Source organism: Chaetodon auriga, chromosome 18, assembly GCF_051107435.1.
Source record: "Chaetodon auriga isolate fChaAug3 chromosome 18, fChaAug3.hap1, whole genome shotgun sequence".
Taxonomy (NCBI): domain Eukaryota; kingdom Metazoa; phylum Chordata; class Actinopteri; order Chaetodontiformes; family Chaetodontidae; genus Chaetodon; species Chaetodon auriga.
The window spans coordinates 18,855,297-18,878,080 of record NC_135091.1 but is presented as its reverse complement, the minus strand read 5'-3'; the positions used below and the strand labels follow the sequence as shown (position 1 = coordinate 18,878,080).

The window sequence follows — 22,784 nt, the reverse complement described above, 5'->3', positions numbered from 1 at the left end:
CGTGTGTGAAGTTCACACACTGTGAAAAGATGTCGGAATTTGACTAGATATATGAAAAAGGAAATTGTCACTTGAGGCACTTGGCAGGGATGTTCCCTCTTTCCACTTGTCTTTGCTTTAGTTCTTGAACCACTAGATAATCACCTCATACATTGGAGAAGGGTTACACAATATGACGACATATTATACCGTGAGTATGACAGACATTTGTTTTGCTATTGGCCTATTTTGTTATACCACTTTTTGAAGTAGATGTCTGGTTGTATGAGGTCTTTGAGGGCAGTGATGCAAATCAATGAGCAGGATTTCTAAGATTTTTACATCAATGTGATTCAGTACATTGATTTTTCAGTCATTCCATTTATTTATTTTGGATTAGCCAACAGCAATCACATCTGGTTATTTTATTGACAGGATAAAATGTTTTCTTCTCAGGTGAATTTAGCCACCTTACATTGGGTTCTTCTTTTTGCCTTGCAATATTCAAAATGTTTTTAAAAAGTGTTAAATAATGCTAATATTCTTACATAGAACAACATTCATAACAATGTAGATGTCTGCAGCGAAGTTCAGTTCAGTGAACTACAGTTTATGGAAAATCAGACCGTAGAACTACTCAAACTGCAAAACAAAAATTTCTGATCTGTGATTCTCTGAGACCCAGATCTTTGACCATTCAGGTAATTAATCAGACACTGTGACAACCCTAAAACTTAATATCAAACCACGACCCAGGTGACTGAAATTGTGCCTCATTCCAAAATTAACCCGGGCGACCACTGAGCAGTTAAAATCGTGCTTAATCTGTCTGGAGTCTGACTGGCTTTAATTACACAGGTTCTATAAAACTAAAGATGGCAAAACCTTGATAACACAGCATGGCTGAGGGCTCCCAAGCTGGGTCATAATATTGCACGACGCTGGGCCTTTTGGATAAATAGCACATGAACACAAAACTATGACTTTTATGTCAGACTCCTGAGGATGAGATAGTTTTTCTAATTTCTATCTGATTATGTTGCAGCTAATGTACATGGAGAAACTGAGATTACAACTCTGAGTCTCAACAAAAATCAATCCACTTTTTATTGCATGTAGCTTCTAAGATTTTGATGATGTATTGATTTCATCACAGGTTTCGAATATTTCAGGTTTTTCATTGAAACAAATATTGATTGGAATGACATGAAGTAATGTGATTGGGTGGTATTCTACTTCAGGCTGCTGCTTGGTGACATTGTGGCATCACGTCTGCAGCTCCAATGAGCCCCGCACAGTAGGTCACAGCTGCAACGCCACTGCATCTGGATGTGTGTGTGTGCATGTACTGTATGCTGCTTTGTGTATGTTTGTGTGTTCATGCATGTGTGTATTTGTCTCTACATAAGCACTGCAGGGAGGATGTCCTCCCCAGGGGCCAGTAGAGGGCCTGGGGCCTCCAGTTAACAACATTGATAACCAAGATCAGCTGTTCAACTGATGAACCTCCAGCATAAACAGACTCGCACATACGAACACACACACACTTGCATGCACACATGCATGAGGCGTGCACACACAGTGTGAGTTTCAGAGAGGTGGAGGGAGAAACAGATGTCACATTGAAGCTGGGAGGAGGCCTCTTCTCATCTGAGTCCTCAAGACAAATTGTCTGCACACACGCACACACACACACACACACACACACACACACACACACACACACAGAGAGAGCATGGCTGCAGAGCACAGCATAGAAGCTCTCAATCTCTGTCTACCCTTTGATGTCAGTTCAACATGAGGCAAGAAGACAAAAGAAGCATCACCGTGCAAATCAAAAATTCATCAAAAACTTAACTAACATAACTAGACCTGCAGAATACTAATATGCAGTTCTATAAACTCACATTTCAAAAATCCAGCACTAAATTGTCGAGCAGAAGCCTTGCATTTCTAAAAAACGTGATTGTGATTTGGAAAAATGCTGCGAGGGGTGAGATGACAACATTTAGAGGATATCAATATGCCTTCATGGTCACACGTATGACAGATTCATGAGGCCAGAATGCGTTTGATACTTTAGTAACAGATTTCAGGTGGGAGTAAAGTCATCTGCAAACTGTTTTGAATTTTCATTGAAAGATGTGATGTTTTTTTCCTCACGTTTATGGAATTTCTCATTGGTGTACATATTCTTACATCATCAGTAATTGCAAACCTGTTACGGGTCATATTCACAACCTAAACGGCACAACCAGATGTGATTTGTCCCTCTGTGCTTACCTTCCTCAGCAGGTTGCAGATCCTCTCAATGTTCCGCAATCTCTCCCTCTGTAAGGAGACAAATAAGGAAAAGGTACACTTAGTGTTCTGGGTTTCAGACAATTCTTTGTTTTTGGTGACTCAGTCAGCTGTGAGTATTGACATCTAGTGAAAGATGAAATAGAAATAGTGCAAGTTCGTCCTTATAGTGCATTTTGAAGCAAAGCAGGGGAAATGGGTTTCAATACATTTCTAATGAGCTGTTCATATGTTCCAAATATATTCCAGAGGAATCTAGACATGATCACAGCCATGTTTACAGGAATGAATCTTAGATCTTTGACATTTTAATGGTAAGTCAGAGGTGTGGTCATGATTCCATCTGGCTCCTCATATCTGAGACTTGACGTAGGTGTCAAGTGTCAATATGTCTAATACTCGGGGGGATTGAAGTGCACTGTGCCTGTCAACTCTGAAATCGAAAAACATGTTTTTTGATGAAGATGCAAAGTGCCAAAAAAAAACAAAACAAAACAAAAAAACCTAACGTGTTGCTAATTGGTGGTGCATCATGCTGCCAGTGTTTGTATGGTCTGCTGGGATCAGGTAAGAATAGGTCCTAATGTCGCTTTTAGATTGTGTTTCTTTCAAAATAAAATACAGACATGTTGGACTTTAAGATCTCACAAACCTTTGGATTGTCTCTGCATCAATCCATTCATACCTTGGAGGAGATGAAGAGAGTATTTCTTCAGCAGTCACTGCACTCATCACTACCTTTACATATACGTTTACATAACTTACTATATTGAGTGTTCTCAGCTTGTATGATAATGTGTAAAATGCTTAAATCAGCACTCACCACAATGCTGACTCTAACAGCCACCATCTCACCAAAGCTTTTAATATCATCATCAAATATTAACTTATTCCTATAGAGATGCAATCTGGACTTGACTGGCAGCGCAGCATGTTCCACAGGGATGCAGAACTCTGGCTGCTTATAAATCATATATTGATCTGAGCGTCGCGCTGTTTGTGCTTGTGGACAGTCAGTTTGACTTCATCTCCGCTTCTCATAAGCTGGCTGCAAACGTAAACAGAGGCTCCATTGGAGTGATGAAGTACATCAAAAAATATATTTAGGCTCTACAGAACATCAAAGCCGGCATGTCTGAAGCTGAGCTATTATTTAGTAACCACATAAGAAAAACAGCATTAAAGTGTGTGAAAATGTGCTGAAATAATTACAGTGAAAACACACTTTGCTGCCTGTGAACACTGCATTTATGGGTGTTTCTGCAACACCACAGCGGTCTACTTATCGGAAATTACTTCTTCATATATTGGAAACTATGCACAGTCTCTGCATCTATAGAGTACATGATGCTGCCTGCATTTAAGCCCTCTGTGGTTTTTAACTTACCCGTGCATTTTTATTCCATATGTTTAATGCTGAGGGCGAGCAATAAGCTCACATTCTGATTTGCTGTGTGAAAATGTGACATTGAAAAGCTACCTCTGCTGGACTACTCTGTGTGTGTGTGTGTGTGTGTGTGTGTGTGTGTGTGTGTGTGTGTGTGTGAATCAGAGACACAAGCAGGTGCTCACTGGGTGAGAGCTGTGAGAGAGATAGGCTCAGGCAGACAGAATGTACTGTGTGTGTCTGTGTGTGTGTATGTGTGTGTGGAGGCAGTGAGAGCCCTCGTTGTCCACACACACACACACACACACACACACACACACACACACACACACACACTCAGAGGTGGCTTCTGCCCATTCACAACTGGCTGTGAATACTGTGAGTATTCACATCGTAACACAAGGTAACTGATGAAATATTATTTTCATTCACACTTGACTCTTAAATTCACTGTAATTGTTGTTGATTATCATAAGACAGGTTTTAGACAGTCCCACAGTAAAAGCTAAATTAGTCCGTGATTACAGTCACTAAAGGTAACTGTCTACAAGGCAAATTGAGGCTAAAGAGGAGACCTGCAGGGCCTTGATTGACTATGTTTGTTGTTGTATGTGGAAGTAAAGATTACTTTCCACTTTTGGATGAGTCACTGTGTCTTTTTTTGTTGGACTTTAACACCTCCGGCACCACTCAGCTCATTCTTCATCAGACTGTGTGTATGTGTATACATAACCCTTTGAATTCAAGTGATGAAGTTGTTTTAAAAGAGCAGGGCAGGGAAATATGATTATCATTTTTTAAAGTGAGATTTGAGGATCGATACCGACCCTCATGTCTGTTACATCAATCTTTAAATAACAGAGCTCAGTCTCATACCACTGAGGCTGGAAAACTGTTAATGTCAAACACTGTTTACCGGCATTGTAGTTATTTTATGGAGTAATTTTGTTGCTGCGATGTGCATCATGTGGCTGGGAGGCTTCAATCTGCATGTCTAGATTCATGAAAAAGGGTGTTGGTTTCTGCTGAAACACTTAAGTGTTAATAGTTTCCAGTACAAAAAGCTTTTGCTGCATGAATGAGCTGATGTGTGCTTGGCAAAAGTGATGCCCATTACATCTCTGGTATTTAGAAATTAATGATTGTCACGCCCACCTTAGTCAGCTCAGATCGAGGGATTCTAGACTTAGACAACATGTATTTCAATTGAAGTCATTCACCAACACCAAATTAGACAATAAAGAATGTATTTTCAAATATAGAACATAAGGATCAGTCTCTGCAAGAGCTCTGGATTAAACCTTTTATCAACCAACTAACGTAGAGCATTTATACTCGGATGATTTGACCAACATTAAAAAAGATCCATTTTTTGAGGGGTTTTCATCCCACTTCAGATAACATTGGACAGATACAAACATACACACACCACTTACTTCCTTGTTTTAGTTCTACTGCTTCCACATTTGCTGTTTTAGTTGAGTCTTACTGCTCTCATCAGCTACTTTCCGCTAGCAGGCAGCTGTTTTCCATAAAAATGCTGACTGCGTCGGCTACCTGCCCCACATCAATCAGCAGACAGACAACATTAGCAACTAGCTGGTGAACATAGTGGTGCATTTAGCAGCACCACTCCCTCAGGAGTTGGTGGAGACCAAGCCACAGCTAAAAGGACAATGAATATTGGACTTCCATTCATCAGGTGACCAAAAACAAAACTCGTATGAATGCTAATGTCCCTCTGTGCATGCAGGATGTGTATAGTAATTACACGTTTTTGAACACATGGGCCATTGCTAATATGTTAGTGCTGTGTTTACAACTTGTTAAGCTGTTTCTCAAGAGACCAAAATCAGAAAGAGGAAGCCAGAGGACAGCATGTAATATTCCCCCAAATTATTCTCCTACGCCTTTATGGCAATGATAGTGGCTGTATTTGAAGGTTAGATGCCAGTATGTTCTTCAATCGCTGACGGCCTCTATATCGTTTCCTAAAATATACACAGATAGATGTAAACATAAATATTTGATTGCTATTTTTAAGATGTGAAGACTGCTATAGAGGTTCCTCCTTGAAAATGTTTAATTTATGCCCGTGCTCTAAATAATGAAGGCAGAGATTCCTGGGTAGGAGGGCGCAAACAAGTCTGAGGTAACACCACTGTAACAACGGAGAGACCGAGAGAGGAGAAGATACATAGACGGTCGTATAAAAATGAGAGTGACCGCTGAAACATTTTGTATCATTTATTCATTTTGTCTGTCTCTGTGTGTGCATGTTGAGACTTTCTGAGTAAAGTATCATGACTTCATTCATTTATTTCTCATTTCTCCAAAATGCCTCATGGGATTTTACCTCATTTCACATGGAAGGGAGCGCGGGAAAAAATGCTGGAAAAATATATTGCGCTGCCTTTCAACTTTTCATTATTTCAAATGTTTCAAAGTACAAGGAGAAGCAATTTCAACTGAGGAAAGTTAGACTTTGATGTGCAATGTACGTCAGCGCGCGAAGGGCAAGAAAGGGAATCTGTGATTGGGAGGAGGAACAGCGGAAAAGCATGGCCGGGGAAAGAATTTCTATTCATAGTGGTGTAGATTTCTGCCGCATGTGCAGGAAATCAGAAGAATTGAAACCCTCCCTCTGTCCTTGATATGACCTCACCCACTGCACACACACCCCCACATCCATACATGCTTACATATACATACACACACCACAACAACACACATGAAAGGCCCAGTCTGACAGCCAATTATCTGCCCTGCTAATGTCTATTTCTGGTCGAGACTGCGCCTTGTTGAGGATCGGACCAGCACACCACCATCTCCCCTCGCCTTCACCTCCTGATGGGTTTGATCGAGGACACTCAAATACATTCCACTCAAAGCATTGTGCATGCGTGTGTTTGCTAGTGTACATGTGCGCACACACCCGCAACTGTCTACTCATTAGCAAGCAATTAGGTTGATGCCTCTTTGAGTTGTGAGTCAGCGAGAACTGGCTTGACAAGCGAGAGCGGCACGAAAGCGTAAACAAGAGTCGGAGAAAGAGGGGGGTGGGGTGGGGGTTTCAATTGACCTCTATTTAACCAGCAGACCAATTAAGAGCAGATTCTCATTTACAGGAAGTGGATCGTGTAAGCATGATTGGACAATGAACCCCCCCCTAAAGATGAAGTGGAAGAGGGTTATCATAATGTTAATGTTCCACCGGTGCAAAGTGTGTTTAAATGCTGTGAAATAAATTTCCCCTTTTGACTGAAGTAAAGCTTGAACTTAAGCAGGAGAGACAGGCGTGGAGCAGCGAGGGAGATGGAATGATACGGGGAATGAAGGGTGAAGGGGAGCATTTAAACGGTGTGAAGAGGCTACAGAAGCTGTCATCGTGTGTGCTCGTGTCCTTGGTGAGAAGCTAATGAAAACACTCCTAAGAGTCACACTCATAAAACATTTGAGTGAAAAAAAACCACACCAGACTCTTTTTCCTTCATCTCCTTCCTCAGTTATCACTCAGAAGATATTATCAGTGCTCCTGGCTACAGCTTTATCCTTTCTTATTAAAGCGGTGCATGCATGTGAATATGCCCTGTAAGAGTGTGCATCCCCACTGGAGTGTGCAGAGAGTGCACGTGTGTAACAGTCACACAAGCAATGGATGCTGGGAACTACACAATGAACCCAGAGCACTGCGGGAAACACAGGAATGAAAACTAAAATATATCTTGATGTGCATGTCTGCGTGTGATGGACTGATAGTGAATGACATGTTCAGTCAGCAGGTGTTTTATAGTGTATAGATTAGAGTATGAACATGCATGACCGTGTGTGTGGAGACATGAATGTAAGTGCGTTTTCAGTTTGTTTGCACCTTGTCTCATAGCAACGTTCCACATCCACGTGAAATAGGCGGGGCTAGAAGCTTGGTGATTAGACAGTGACTACTTGCAGAGCTCGTTGGTGGACTACTGTAGTGGACAGGTGATGCTAACCCGTTAGCATGCCAGCAACATACTGGTGCTATTCAGTCACAATAGAGGTCGGAGCTTTTTTGTATTTTCTCTGTACTGGGTAGTTTACTGCTCTTAGCATTTTGGCCTCAGAATTGTACATTATTCAATCTGCAGTTACTGAAGGGGGAAAATGCTCTGCAAGCTCTGCATCTTGACCAAGTTAGTAACCTTGCTAACTGACAGTTACTTTGTGGCAGTAACTGTTTGTTTATTTGTGTACCAACAAATAAATAATGAGCCACTCGACCTATTTTCTGCCAAAGGAAAACAAACTCATTACGCATGCTGACAATATTCTTCTCTGGTATTTGATGTATCACTGAAGTAGAATTTATTGCCACCTACTGGCCAGGCATGCTTGTTTGCGTGTGTAGGAAGATATTTCAGAAAATGAAGGTCAGAATTTTTTTTTTTAATCAGGGGGTGGGATAGCGTGATTCTCCAGGTGGCTGGGAGCTGACTCCTACTCACCTGGGACTCATCACAATCAGCACAGAATAAAGACTGTGGGCTGTTGAAGACTTGTCGCCAGATTGTTTCCACCACTCAGTGGTAGTGTTGGCCAGTTACCAGTGCTACTAGTGTTTATTATCATTGAGTGTTACTCTAGTGTCTGTCCCCAGTGTCTCATCCTCTGTGTCTTTTTTCTTTGTTTTGGATCGGTGAGTTCAATCTCCAGCCCCAGCGCCTCTGCCACCATGCCACCCAACCTCTTGCCTCCACCTGCCTCAAGCCTCCAACCTTCTACCACCACCACCACCTTGCTTCACCTGTGCCTTCATCACCACGTGCCTGAAAGCTATGTGTTCCAGCATATCTGGGAACCGTACACCACCTCAGTCCCTTTTGCCTCACCTGTTGTTCCCTGGACTTCCCAGCTACAAGTTACCTTGTTGCTCATTCAATAAATTGCTATTTACCCTTACACCCTGTCTGCGTGTCTGCTATTGAGTCCTATTCCTACCTTATATGTAACAGATTTGGCATTAACTCTCCAGTCCAGTTTCCAAATTTCAAAAACTATTGTAAATGGCAAAAATCTGAGGTGTGAAAAGGGAACTAGACAAGACTTTTCTGAAATTGTATGTGTGTGTGTCTATTGAAATTAGGCAGTTGAAACATTTCAAATAGAAGAAATCCTGAAGTTGTAGTTGAATGTCAGTCAAGATAAAAATATTGAAGAAAATAGCAGTTAAAAAGAAAGTGCTGAAATAAGCTGAAGTGTCAATTTGAATGAAAGAGCTAAAAAGAGTTTTAAAAAAAGTCAGTTGGAGTGTGAGCAGTTGTGGGAGATATAAAAGTTTGTGTTGTTGTGCTGAAAGGATTTGAAGTGTCAGCGTAAGTCTATTAAGAACACTGAAAGGAGAAAAGGTAAAAAGAAAACAAAAACTAAGTTGAATTTAATTGAAAATCAATTCAATCACAACACAAAGATGTAGTACATACATACACAGTGAAACACATCCATCAGAATGAACACATCAACTATCAAAGAGTTTTTTGAAACAACCAGAGCATCAACTCCTCCAGCTACAGCAGCTCTACAGAGAGTATAGAGATTGCATCTATATTGTGTGTGTATGTGTGAAGGGTCTGCACATTGTGAAGTTCCTCCCTGATGGTACAAGCTGAAAGAAACTGCTAATTAGGAAGGAAGGAAAGCTGGGTGGGAGACATTATGCAAGAGCCAGTGATAGACAGGCCATATGGATCGTTGCTGGAAGTGTACGACATGAGAGCAGGAAGGAGAATTATGGCTGGTTACTGTGCTCAAGATGAAACCATCGACTAGCTGGATTGAGAAGACAGGGAGAGTTGAAAATCAAAGCTAAAGGGGAGATATTCAATTGTTATTCAAAAAGATGTCACTTGAAAAAAGCAAGGCCATTGAACTACAACTCAGGGGTTATGGGCAGGCCAAGGGAGGCAGATCAAATGTTTCCAAAGGTTATCCAAGTGCTTCTTTTCTATTCAGCTATCTTTTTCATGTTTCATTGGTGGGGTGAAAGTCTGAAAGAACTTGCTCAGTTGCTGATAATATGGTCTGTTTGTTATCCAAGAGACTGGTTTGTGAGTAACAACGTTAGTGACTTCACCCTTTCAAGAGTTGAGTTCATGCTTCACTTCAGCTAGCATCTGGCTAGCTCGGTTCAAGTATTAGAAATTGTGTTAATAGCAGTTACTGCTAAAGTCTGGTTTACGCTTCTGCGTCGCGTCGACGCCATACCTATGCCGTCGACGCAGACCCCTACGCGGACCCTACGCCGTAGCCTGACGCGCACCTCCAAAAAATCCTGACTACGCGTCGCGTCGACGCGTAGTGACGTGAACGTCGAGGACTGTGATTGGTCCGTTCAGAACGTAATTTTCGGTTCAGTCGCAGCCCTATGGTTGCAGCACAACAACACCGCCATTTTCAAAGTTTCTGTGGTGAGAGCTACAAGAAAAACTGGACCAAGCCGAAGAAAGAATTATCGAGGAGGTACGCAAGTACAACCACCTCTACAACTCCTCTTCGCGGCAGCAAGAGCCCCCCGAAACCATACAAAGACACAGCCACACCCCCCTAGCGGCTTGGCGGTGAATTGCGGAGCAACGCGTTCCCTCGACGCAGAACTACGAATGCTCAGTGACGGCGTAGGGTGTACGCCGTAGGTATGGCGTCGCCGCGACGCCGAACCGTAAACCAAGCTTAACAGTTCTGTAGATTCCAGTAATGACAAGGGAACTAGCGTTGATGTTACCTCCAAGCAAGCAACTGCAGCAGGGTGCAGGGTTTTCGCCACCAACAGCTACCTCAGAACCAGAAGCAAGCTGTGGATCTGTTAGCAGCTCTTCTCCCAACCCTCATCTTGTTGAATTAAGCAACATGAAGATGACCTCAGGGTGGATGAACCCGAAAAACATACTCATGAATAGCCTTCCAGTTTGGCTCCTCTCCGAGAAGAAACCAAAACAGAGCCTGCATTAAGTAGTCTGTGAAAGGCAATGCTGTGTACTGTTTCCCTTGTTGATGCTCATGCATCGTCTGATATGAAACGAAAAGTGAAAGGTTGTGAGAACTCTTTTTCCAACTTGAAAAGCATGTTCAAGCATCGATCACTGCATATCTGTCACACATTTGTATGTGTTGTTCAGTCAAGTCTTCAGTGGAAAAACTCATCAGGCACGCAGTAAATGAGGGGTGACAGCCTTCATGGCTATGGGGACAGAGCAGAGTGCTAAGCTGAAAATTCAACTTAAACTCCCCCAAAACATACAAAAGGTAAGGACAATGGCAATGAGCAGTGACATTAGCAAGCTATGCAAATGAGTTTCCACTTTCTGAGTGAAACACAAACTGAACAGCTCAAAGGGTTGTGGAAAGCAAAGCACCGAGCTAGAGAGCATCCTCCGCACTAAGGTATACTTCCAGGGGCCAGTTTTTATGGAGTGAACACGTAAGAATGCAGCCGCAGGTTCCAGTAGATGCCAATTACTGTGTTAGACTGAACCAAGTAGGCAAGGAAGAGAGAGAAGAGTAGGTAGAGGGGTTCTCTTTTAACTCTGGCTTTTTCTTTTTAATTGTGAATCTACATTTTAAAGTTACAGCAAGGATGTCTATGAGCCCTTCACAGTGTAATGGTGCTGATAGAGACCTTAGGGATATATGCCAAGTGGGAAAGCAGTGTAGAGCGTTAGAGAGAGGGGCTTAGGTTGGATGTCGCCTCTGCTGTGGGAATCTGCTGCACCTGTGCACCTGTATTGTCCAGGCTGACTTTCCATCAAAACCTTATAGTCCTCACAAGGTTAATGTTGTAAAGGGACAGCTGTCTTAAATCACTGATTTTTACCCAATGATTAGCTGCGTGGACTGTGGGAAAAATGTCTAATATTGATGTTTGATGAAACAAGTGCTGTTTGTTGATCAGTAGTGCACCAAGGAAGTTGTCAGTCAACCAGTGGTTTGGGAAGCAGGACTATGTTTCAACCACCCATCTACCAAATCTCTGTATGGAAGCTAGAAAGCTCATCATGAAACTGGAGCCATGATCAATTGTCAAAGATAGTTCACATGTTCACAAGATATGTAAAATCATGAGATATCAATATCACAAACTCCACAAACGTTCGAGGGTTTTCAGGAGCTTAGGGGAACCAAGACATTAACTTGTGCCTGTCATAAAAAATTAAAGAGTAGCAATAACTTTGGTATCTAAAAGAGAACTAATGCATTATTGGGCCACATTTTCTTCTGGAAATGGGCAGGACTGACTCATTTCACATCAGAAGCAGGAGGCAAAAGGGGAAGGATGGGTTTAAGAAACATGGGAGAGTGAGGGAAGAAAGGAGACGGAAGTGAAAATTAGATGGAACCTTTTGTACCCATTTCCCTGCTGGATTCTTTGATATGTTCTGCATTGCATAATGATATGCAAATATGACAAAATATGAAAGTGGTACTGAGCATGGAAATCTGGTCTAATGCACTGGTTTCAGGGTCTTGAAAATGCCTTTCAAGCAGAATTCTTTTCATTTGCCTCTTAAGAAATCCTCATTCAGCCATCTCTTCCTCTTTCTCTGTCTGTCTCCCATCTCTAACGCTCCTCCTTTTCCCAGTTTGTGATTTTTCTCCTCAGTCTGTCTCCTTCTCCAAGTTTTCTCCTGTCTTTCTTCCACTCATCCCCAAGGATGTACAGAAATCAATACTTCAGAGAGGCTATACAGTCCAGAGCTCTTAAGTCAAAGTCACCTCCAAACTAACTGCTCGTGCTGTACTGTACTACCATGCATTATTAAGAGCCAACTGTGTTTCTCAAAAGCTCAAAAGACTCAAGGGGAAAGGATTTAGAGGGCTGGAATTCATCCTAAAACAACTTCACCAGGGGCATCCTCCCCATGCTGGCCAACACTAACGCACATTTTTCTTCACAACTTCTCCTGATCGGTGCTGTGGAGCATTTAGAGGTGTGATGAAGCAGAACACACTTGCCTGTTTCTCTTTTTGAGGATTTTTGAGAGAGACAAGGTAGTGGATGGAGATGAGAATGAGGTGGTGGTGGTTGTTTGTCAAACTACCTTTTTCTCCCACATTACACATTACATTGCATATATATAGATGTTTATACAAGACATTATTGCAGATCTGCTACAACACAGTGTTAAGCATGTTTTAAATATTCACTGCACGTCCAATTTGTTTACCAGACAGCCGGGGGGGAGTTGAGGATATATGTATAATCCAGTGTATTAACCTGTGAATTGACTATTGTTAAAACATAATATTCTGTAAGCTGAAATAGATAAATGTTACTATTCAAATAGCAGACTGGATACACAGAATCACTAAAAGCCTAAATCCCTGCATTAGCCTGAGACAGCCTTAAAATATTATCAGGGTAAACTGAACACTGTTAGCTGTGGGTGTGAGAAGCAGTGAGTCTGTTGGTACCTTTTAAGGACACTTTAGGTATCCAAACACTGTATGATTGATGTTGGTCTCCCACTAAAGGTCACAATCAGGAAAAAAAAAAAGTCCACACTTTCTCCAGCTCTTGTCTGGGCTGGATGAATTAAGATCTTTTACTTAGGTAAAAGTACTTATACAACAATGTAAAAAGAATCTAATACAAGTAAAAGTTCTGCATTCATAATACTACTTCAACAATAGTGACATATTATCAGTAACATACTTTTTAAGCCTCCAGTAGTCATTAAAATGAAACCATGGTGGTTTGGAAGACTTGGGCTTTCAGGTGTGGGGTTGAGTTTCCTCTGTTTCCTTTTTTTGGCAGAAGCTGGGTGTGGTTCTTCAGATGGCTGGGAGCTGGCTCCCACTCAGCTGGGACTCATCACAATCAGCACAGTATAAAGACTGTGGACTGCTGAAGACTTGTCTGCTGAAGCAAGATTGCTTCTGCTGCTTAGCGGTGTTGTTGGCCAGTGCTGCTAGTGTTTGTTATCATCGAGTGTATGTTCTCCAGTGTCTCATCACCTCTGTCTTTTCCTTTTGTTTTGGGATCAGTGAGTTCACTAGCACTGATCCCCAGCTCCAGTGTCTCTGCCACCATGCTGCCCAGCCTCTTGCCTCCACCTGCCTTAAGCATCCAACCCTCAATCACCTCTACCTCGCTCCACCTGTACCTCCACCACCTTGTGCCCACTACACAAGTTCTCTCACCACCTGAGCACTGTGTGCTCCAGCACATCTATGAACTGCTCTCCACGTCACAACCTCATGCTGCTCCTGCTGTTCCCAGGACTGCCTTGCTACCACTCTCCTCATTGCACATTTAATAAATTCCTATTTTTCCCCTTACCCCCTGTTTGTGTGTCTGCTATTGAGTCCAATTTCTACCTGAAATGTAACATTTTACGGGGGACACTGCTTACAAATTATAGACATCTTGGATATGACAAAGGGATCTTTAGTTTGGGGGTCACAAGCACAGTTTTTTTTTTTTTTTTTTTTGGAAAAGCTCATTAACTCCTTCCCAATGTATCATTTTTTAAATAAGATTATGTATTTTTCATGTAACTATAGCTGTCAGATAAATATAGTGAAGTAAAAGGTAAAATACTTCCCTCTGAAATGTAGGGAAGCATAAAGCATAAAATGGAACTGAGTCTACGCTATATCAGAATTCTAGCTGGAACCACCAGGGTTTGGATGGTTCAGTTTCAGTAGGATAGAAATGGTTTGCACTGGGACTGGTAAGTGTCTGCAGGAACAGACCAACTGTAGAGTCCATGTTTATCTTTGACTGTGCCTTGTCGCTTGTATTTTATTTATATTTGGATTCCCTAAAAGATGATTCATTCATACTTGATGTTTTCGCCTGAGGCCCTATAACAGGAATGTTTTTGAGCAAGGAAGTGAGGAGAGGAGGGCAGACAAAAGTAGTACAACCCTGATCCCCCCATTTGGGACGAGGTGTAAAACACTGGAACGGGGGCAACAAAGAGTGGGGAAGTTCTGGAATGAAAAACACCTGTTTGGAACATTCCACAGGTGAACAGGTTGATTGGTAACAGGTGATAGCATCATGATTGGGTATAAAAGGGGCATCCTGGAAAGGCTCAGTCGTTCACAAGCAAGGCTGGAGCGAGGTTCACCACTTTGTGAACACATGATTGTGTAAAGGAGATTATTGCATGGACTCTGGCACACTTTGTAAAACATTGCCTGTAAACACAGACTGACAAATGATGCATTCTGCATTCTGTTTCTCATCTACGTTTTACACAGCATCTCAACTTTTTTGGACCCAGGGTTGTGTGTGACCAGCTGCTTGATTTAAAATTAATGAAGAGTGAGGAGAGAAAACAGGAATGTAGACTGGGAAAGACAGAGACGCAGAGTGTAAAAGATGAGATCGAGAATCTCCCGCTGTACTGTGCTGCATTAATGTGTTTGGCTCTCAGCAAATGGGCTGAAATTGTTTTCCATATGCGCCAACAATTGCCTTTCTCACATAAACAAGGCAATAATCTAAAGAAACATGTGGAGAAAATGTCTGGCGTGAATGAAAATGAGTAAGGAGAGCAAACCTACCGCATGGAGTGGATTGCCCTGATCAATCGGCACCTTGAAGTCAGCCTGGAGCTCATCAAAAGCTGTTATCTGCAAGGGAGAGAGGAAAAGAAATGATGTCCATCAGTAAAATAGGGGGACAACATAGAATTAAATGTGCTACTCTGAAAGCAAATCAGCATTGCCATCAGCCTCATGTGTGTCTGGGCTGCTGTTATCATTAAATAGCAAAAAAAAACAATTGCTACATTAAGAGATGCACTGATATTGATACCAGTATCGGGTATTGGGTTTGATATTCTGCTTATGTACTCGTTGTAATCACAAAACTAGTCTTGCCATCGCATCAAATACAAATATAGCTTGGAGATATTTTTGAATAAGCAATGATGACAAAGGAAAATTCAGTTGCAGCTCAACCAGTCTGTAACAGCACAAGGTACCCTTGAGCATCTGTATGAGACGCACCAGGCTTTTAACTAACAATGTTAACCATCTGTGGCAATTTCCTATCTTTTCTTAAATCAAGTAGCTTTGGTGCCTAAACCTGGCCAAACTTCTGGCATTTCACAATTACTGTTTCCACTGCAATGTTAACCACATTTTAGATTTCTGGCTTTCTGGCAAGAAGGCTCTGCACAATGCACATGAGATGCAGAGGAGTGTGACAAAACAGTATTTGACCACCTGGCATGAGAATGTGTTGGTTTAAACTCAGTAGTTCAGCACAGTTGCAGCTAAAGATTAGGCTACACTGATATTATTAACATTACACTAATTGCAGAATTACATTCCAGTGATGGTTGCATAGGATTGTTTCTAACTCCTGTGGTCCAATTTCCATTAACTCTGGACTGCAATTTTCAAAATTCATGTTTTTCTCTAGCAAAACATTCTGCTTCTGTCCATATTTGTTGGCATTTAGCCTTTCAAAACAACATTTTAACCGTGGACAAAATCCATTTGCCTCCTGTACACAAGGGAGGAGTGCACCTGTGTTAAAGGGGTGGTCTAGTATCAGTAAGCCTAAGGGCACGATTATTATCTCATCATTATTTGATTAGCCTGCTGTCTGTATGTATTTATGTTGATGAAACTGGTTAGTTACATTCATTAAAATATATGTTGTTATGGTGATGACACCATAAAATATGAGGACAGACATTCAAACCTGCATTTTAAAGACCTCATTAGAAGCTTTGAATGTTAGAAAAAAAGAAGTTCGGTGCAGCCCTTCCACCAGGCTTCACACAAATTCTCATGGAACTGAAGACACTGAAGAAGCTCTCTTTACTCACGCATTGCCTCCAAACAGCTGCTCTGTGACTTCCGTGTCTTAATTTTACAGCAGAATGTGTTATGTCAGCGTCACCTGCTGAACAAACCAATCCACCTGCTGCACAAGACAGAAACAGCCCTCGACATAGACATCATGTAGCTGACGCTTTCACTAAGTTGCTCTTACAAGGAGACATCATGTGCTCACATCCTCCATTTCAGAATCATCTCTTCATCCTCGCCATCATTAACACAATCTGCTCCAGTTAAAATGTTGGATCAAATCTGGCCAGAGGCACAACATTTGCATGCAAGAGACTGAGAAATCAGAACCCCTTGAATTGGTGTCATTTGATCCTGCCGCTCACCCACTGCTGCACTGTGGGACAGCTCTTAGTAATAACGTCAAGTAATGATGAACAGCAGAGAAAATACGCAACAGTTCCATTGGTGTTGGCATGTGTTGCAATGGAGGCAATTGCACTACAAAGACAGATGTCACTGCTTCACTAGTTGGTCCTCAGGAGGAAAGTGTGTGTGTATGAGAGAGTGAGAGAAACATTGCAGGAAGAGATATGAGTGTGTCAGTCAGTGCATTTGCATATGAGCTACACTGTGTGTCTCCAGGGTGTGTGCATGATGGGGGAACTGTGAGATGTGAGAGCAGTGTGAGTATACCACAGTGTTATGGGTGTGTGTGCAAAAACTGCATTACTGTTTGTGTGTAACAAAAAAATTATCCATTGTGTGCTATATGAGAAAGAAATAGAGGAAGCAACGGCATGTGAGTTTGTACATGTGAATGTGCACGTTAGCCCAGTATGGGGAATTAACATCAGAGAGACGGCAGAGGTTTGCACCAATCTTGGGTTATTTCCCTGGGCTCGCCCCCGCACTGACAGGCAGCTCTTTACATGTTATTTCCCAGTGGATCCCAACAGTGATCCTGGCTCATTGCCTCCTTCTGTTACAGTGTGTTGGCCTCCCCCGGGCTGTTCCTCATGGGCGATGGGAACACACACACACACACACACACACACACACACACACACACACACAGTCTTCATGGGTGCATAAATACAAGCACTGTGTGTAAATGCGCACAAGAACACACTCTTCCACACAGACATGCAGATAAAAGCGGAGTAGAAAAAACTTGCCTATATCCTCGCGTGCACCACATGAGAGGAACATTATAGACTGAATGTTGGAAGCGGATGTCAGGCTTGAAGGATCATTCAATTTAGTACAACAGCTCTTATCTTGGTCTTTTTTGCCATTAGTTCTCTCACTTAGAATGGCATTGTACTCAAAGTAATTGCTGAGATAGAGAAATATGACAACATTGCTAAAATAAAGTTTGATGAAGAAGGAAACATAGTAGGTGATTAAACAATAAAACGGGTTGTAACAGTTTATCTAAATGTGCCATTCAGGCCTAAGGTATATCACTAATTCTACATTAGGGACCCATCATTGTACGTTATACAGCATGGTGGGATGGTCTTTCCTCACGTTGTGTGAGGTACAACACTGGTACATTTTCATATAGAAGATTATCCGAGGGAAATTTTTTACTTCAGCTGGAAGTTTTTTAAAGTCTTTTTGGCAAAGCAGTCATAAACTTTGGTGACTCAAAAGGCTTCATTTCCCAGAGCATCTCACTGTTGTCTCAAATTGACACACAAGGTACCTTTGGCATCTGTATGAGATGCACCAGGCTCTGAATCAATGCCAATGTTAACCCACCCATGGCAATTTTAAATATTAGTTGCTCAGAGCAGGTTGATGTAGTAAGAAGGTGGAGTGGATGAATAGATCAAAAAACACGACATTCACCAAAAAGTGAAGAATCTTTCACTTTACTTAACAACGTAGTTTTGGTGCCTAAATCTAACCAAACTGTGAAGGTTTAACAACATTAAGCATGTTAGAAAGCCTTTCTGCCAGGATCGCTTTGTGCATTGATGGGATGAGAATGTGTTGAATGGCTGAAGCGACTGCTCTGGGCGTCTAATAATTGACATGGATGGGTTTACCTTGTACTAAGCAGAAAGCCCAGTGCATCTCATACAGAGGGTACAATGGGTACCTCATGTGTCTGTATGAGATGCCGAGGGGCATGACAAAGCCACATTCCTTTGGGAATGAGACCATTTTGTGTATATTTTTTGGGTGTAATACTTATTTTGATTTGATGCTGTTTTCCTGTTCATGTGCTTGATGCTGATATTTGATCCTGTTTGTCTAGGTCTCATTTGTGAAAGACGTTTTAATGTCAATGTGACTTCCTTGTTAAATATAGGTCATACATATATTCATTCGTTCATTCACATATCTATCCATTCAACCATCCAAATTAAGTGAGTCCATCTCCCCATGTCCTTCAGCTTTTCATGGAGTATTCTGAGGCATTCTTTGGCCAGAGGTTATATTTAATGCCTCCAGCATGTTTTGTGTCTGCCCTGGGCCCTTCTTCCAGTTGGACATACCCCGAGTACCTCCACAGGGAGGTGTCTATATCATCTCAGCAGGCTCTTTTGACATGAAGAAACAGTTCATTCCAAGATCCTTCTGGATGTCTGAGGGTGTGCCCAGTCACCCTATGAAAGAGACTCATCTCAGCAGCTTTTATTTGTGATCTCATTAAAGTAAGAATCTTAAAGTCATTACCCAAAGCCCCAGGCCAGGATGTTGATTAACTGATATATCATAAGTTTCACCTCCAGGCCCCCCTTTGAAGAATCACCACCCTATTGCACAGAAGGGGGTTGCATACCATGCAGCACTGGGAACTGTGCTGCATGGTATGGTCGCCCAAGGGAAATTGGTCCCAGGTGATGGGTCTGAGCGAGAGTGATTGAAGAAACCGTATGGAGTGGCAACAGCAGAAGAAAGCTATTTTGCTTGAATTAAACAGGACTTTCTCCTGAAGCCCTGCCTGGGAAGCAAGCTCACCCCATGGCAAATTTATCCCTGGGAAGGGGGTCAGTGACTCAAACACCCTTATGGAGTGGCAACTTTGGAAAAAAGCTACCTGGCTTGGATTAGAAAAACCAGGACCACTTCCTGCAGCCAGGCCAGGAAGGGCAGCTTAGGGACCAGTGGGGCCAAGGACGCAAAATTCATTGCACAGAAAAACTGCGCACAGCTACAGTAGGTTGAACCAACTGCATATGACAAGGGTTCTCAAACTTATTACTCAAAGGTCTGCATCTAATTTCTATTCAAGGTCAGAGGTCTGGAATGATTTGCAATAACAAAGTGGCATTTATTCAATTAATTAACATCACATCTCTTGTGAATGGGCCAGCATGAAACTGAGGCAGACAAGGGTCAGACAGTTAGTCCATATTTTTTTCTGACTCAAACATTTTCTTACAACTACTTTATAATAGATACAGAAAATCTGTACTAGGGAGAAGGAGAGACATTCTGCATCTGCGATTGAGGAGCTGACAGTGAATTCTCTGGTGTGACATTAATGTGTGAACTCAGCAGCAGCGACACACAACGCTCCCTCTGACAGTTGCCACGATGTCAATGACAGTGAAATAAGCCACATAAAACCACATTCATCTGTGGACAGGATCGCTGTGAATGATCTCCAGCTGCACTGACTATTCAACGTCACTGACAATTTATTGATCAGCAGATTAATATAATGCATTTTAGACACATTTACTTCAAAAGACACATTTATTTCAAAATAGTATACTTCATAACATAATGTAGCCCATTCATAACACGATGTGGCAGGAATCCTTGACCACATTTGGGACACTGTGGGAGCAGGACTTTCAAATGAACAAAGTTGTCTATTGATATTTAATATTTTTCATTAGTCTATCAGTGCACAGACTCAAAAATAAAATCATGGAAAATACATAATGATCAAATGACACCTCTTGCGTCTAATAGACAAGTTTAGTGAGTCTCTGACAACTCTGGAGTTATCTTCTATAGTTCCGGCCAGTGTGCTCCTGTTGGTTCCAGGGAATGACCTGCCTGGGAGCAGGTGGACTGCGGGTCCAAGTGTAGAGAGGATGGGGTTGGAGAATATTGTAATTCTGTGGGGGAGGAGAACTATGAATTACAGACTTTTTGGCTCACTGCCATTGGTTGGCAAGCTAATCAACCATCACTATCAGGACGGACTGGGCCTCTTCCACTGCTGAGTAATGTTAGATACATGTATTTTCTGAATTCATTAATATTCTGCGGGACAGATGTGGCTTGCTGGCTACCAGTTGATGTTCACTGAGTTCTGAGCTGGGGCCAGTCGGACCTGCAATTTGGTCTGGATGCAGACCAAAGTCCGGACTTTGAGAAACCCTGGTATCTGATAAGTTGATAATTGAACCAGGAAGTCGGTCTATACACTGTGATCCATAATATTCATTAGCTATTAATACACATGGTTTGTTTTTCATTCCAAATAAGTTTTTCTAATGTTTGTTTACAACCTGTCTCATCATCTGACTAGTCCTGTTTCTTATCCTGTCAAACCTCTTTTCAGCAATGACACCACATTCCCAAATATCAGCAACGAACCTGGCAAGTAAAATGTTTTTATTACCAATAGGGATGATGGCTAAGACCCACGTTGTAATAAGTGGGTTATCCTTTCAGGGAAAATCCACCCTAAAACAGAATTTCATCCCCTTGATCTGAGGCTGTTCAGTCAGTCACGATCAGATGCAGCATTTGCCCCCGAGCTGCAGACCAGAGGACCCAATTTCGAATCTGTGACACGCTCAGAGGGTGATTCCTGCTGAAGATCTCCTGGCAATGACCACGGGTTGTTTTTGTAAATGCAGTTCTATTTTGATGTGGAAGTTCACTTTAACAGACTGCTTTGAAGTCAAGGTTGGCTGGCAGGAACAGCAAACAAATTGGCACCCTCTGCTTCACTCTTGGCACACCGTATTCGGCATAAACAGTGTGTTTCAGTGCAGACTGTGCCTGCTAGTGGATTGACACCTTGCTCTATGTGTGTCTGCAAGGCAAAAGAGGGGAGCGGAGATGGATGCAGCCTGATCTGTTGTGTATTTATGTGTGGATGTAAATTTGTGCTTTTTCATTGTCTTTCGGTCGGTTGAATCTATGGCCAACCAAAAACATGCTTTTCTCACCATACAGCCTTCAAGGCATTCATATGGAAATAAGAAGATTAAAAACAACAACAGCAATCAGAAGAACCTCCACTCTAATGTGAAAGACTACAAGGTCCACTTTAATTATTCAAAGTCTTGTCTCAATTATTCATTGGGATTTTAAACCCACTCAATATGGGTTAATTTTCTGCACAGCCATTCTTCTCCAACCTCTGATGCGCAATTTAGAACCCGATGAAGCGGTGCAGAACACCAAGTTTAGTATGCATCAGCCAAATGACATCTGAACAGTGCTGGATTAAATTAAAGGAATCTATCTGTTTCAATGCATTAACCAGCAAGCATGATGCAAAGTTTACAATACGAGGAGCATTAAATTTTCATCTGATCTCAGGCGTAGAGTAAAATGCAGCATCTAGCGAACCAAGAACGGGAGACGGTCTGGTGTGAGCAAGCCTGCGTTGGTCTTTATTGCTTGTAATTCATTTTTTAGTAACAACATGTTTAATTATCAAACATTAGGTCAGGGAAAAGGCAGTCAGGATGGCTGGCAATGTCCAGCACAGTTTGGATGAATTGCAGACAAATCCACACGCCAGGATTCTTGCTCAGGTAGGCATCGCCTGCTTCACGTACTGATGTTAGTTTTGAAAAGTGGAGCTAAGACGGAAATCTCAAACAGCTTAGCACTTCCACTTTTGCTGCATTTTTGTTTTAAACCTTTAAAATAACACTGAATGTAATAGGATTTTCTATCTTTGCATTTTAAGATCCGCATTACTCTTCTGTGACTGTATACAGAACATCAAAATATCTCCTCTCCTGCAGACTTCCCAGAGGTCACTGGCTGTCCATGCGCTGGGAGTTGGCTTGTGTTTTAATCACTAACATGCTCCCGTCACTGTCGGCCTGTATCTGCGCTGAACACCTTGGCAGGGGGAGACAGCTGGAGAGAGCAGTTTCTCTGATGCTAATGAACACTTCTGGCACAGTTAACCCCTCCCTGCACTGTGACGAGATCAAATGAAACAAATCTCTTCCTTCCAGAAAAGGACCATATCAGCATTCAGTATGCATGATTCAGCTGTCAGGACTTTCTGCAAGGCCCTAAAGCCAAATGATAACCACATATGCAACTACGGTGATGGGTATTAAACAGAATATCAACTGAGCATATTCAACACACATAAACAGAC

General features: G+C 42.0%; 1 protein-coding gene across 5 annotated transcripts in view; it reads right to left on the bottom strand.

Annotated features, from left to right (window-relative positions):
* The window catches only part of cnih3 (cornichon family AMPA receptor auxiliary protein 3), an 83,267-nt gene that overhangs the window by 48,663 nt on the left and 11,820 nt on the right, over nt 1-22,784 (bottom strand). For all 5 annotated transcript variants that reach the window (XM_076756340.1, XM_076756341.1, XM_076756337.1 and 2 more), the window contains exons 2-3: nt 15,215-15,283; nt 2,263-2,310 (exon numbers count right to left, since the gene is read on the bottom strand). In XM_076756340.1, the coding sequence (XP_076612455.1) occupies nt 2,263-2,310; nt 15,215-15,283 (117 nt within the window). The remainder of the gene's footprint in view (nt 1-2,262; nt 2,311-15,214; nt 15,284-22,784) is intronic.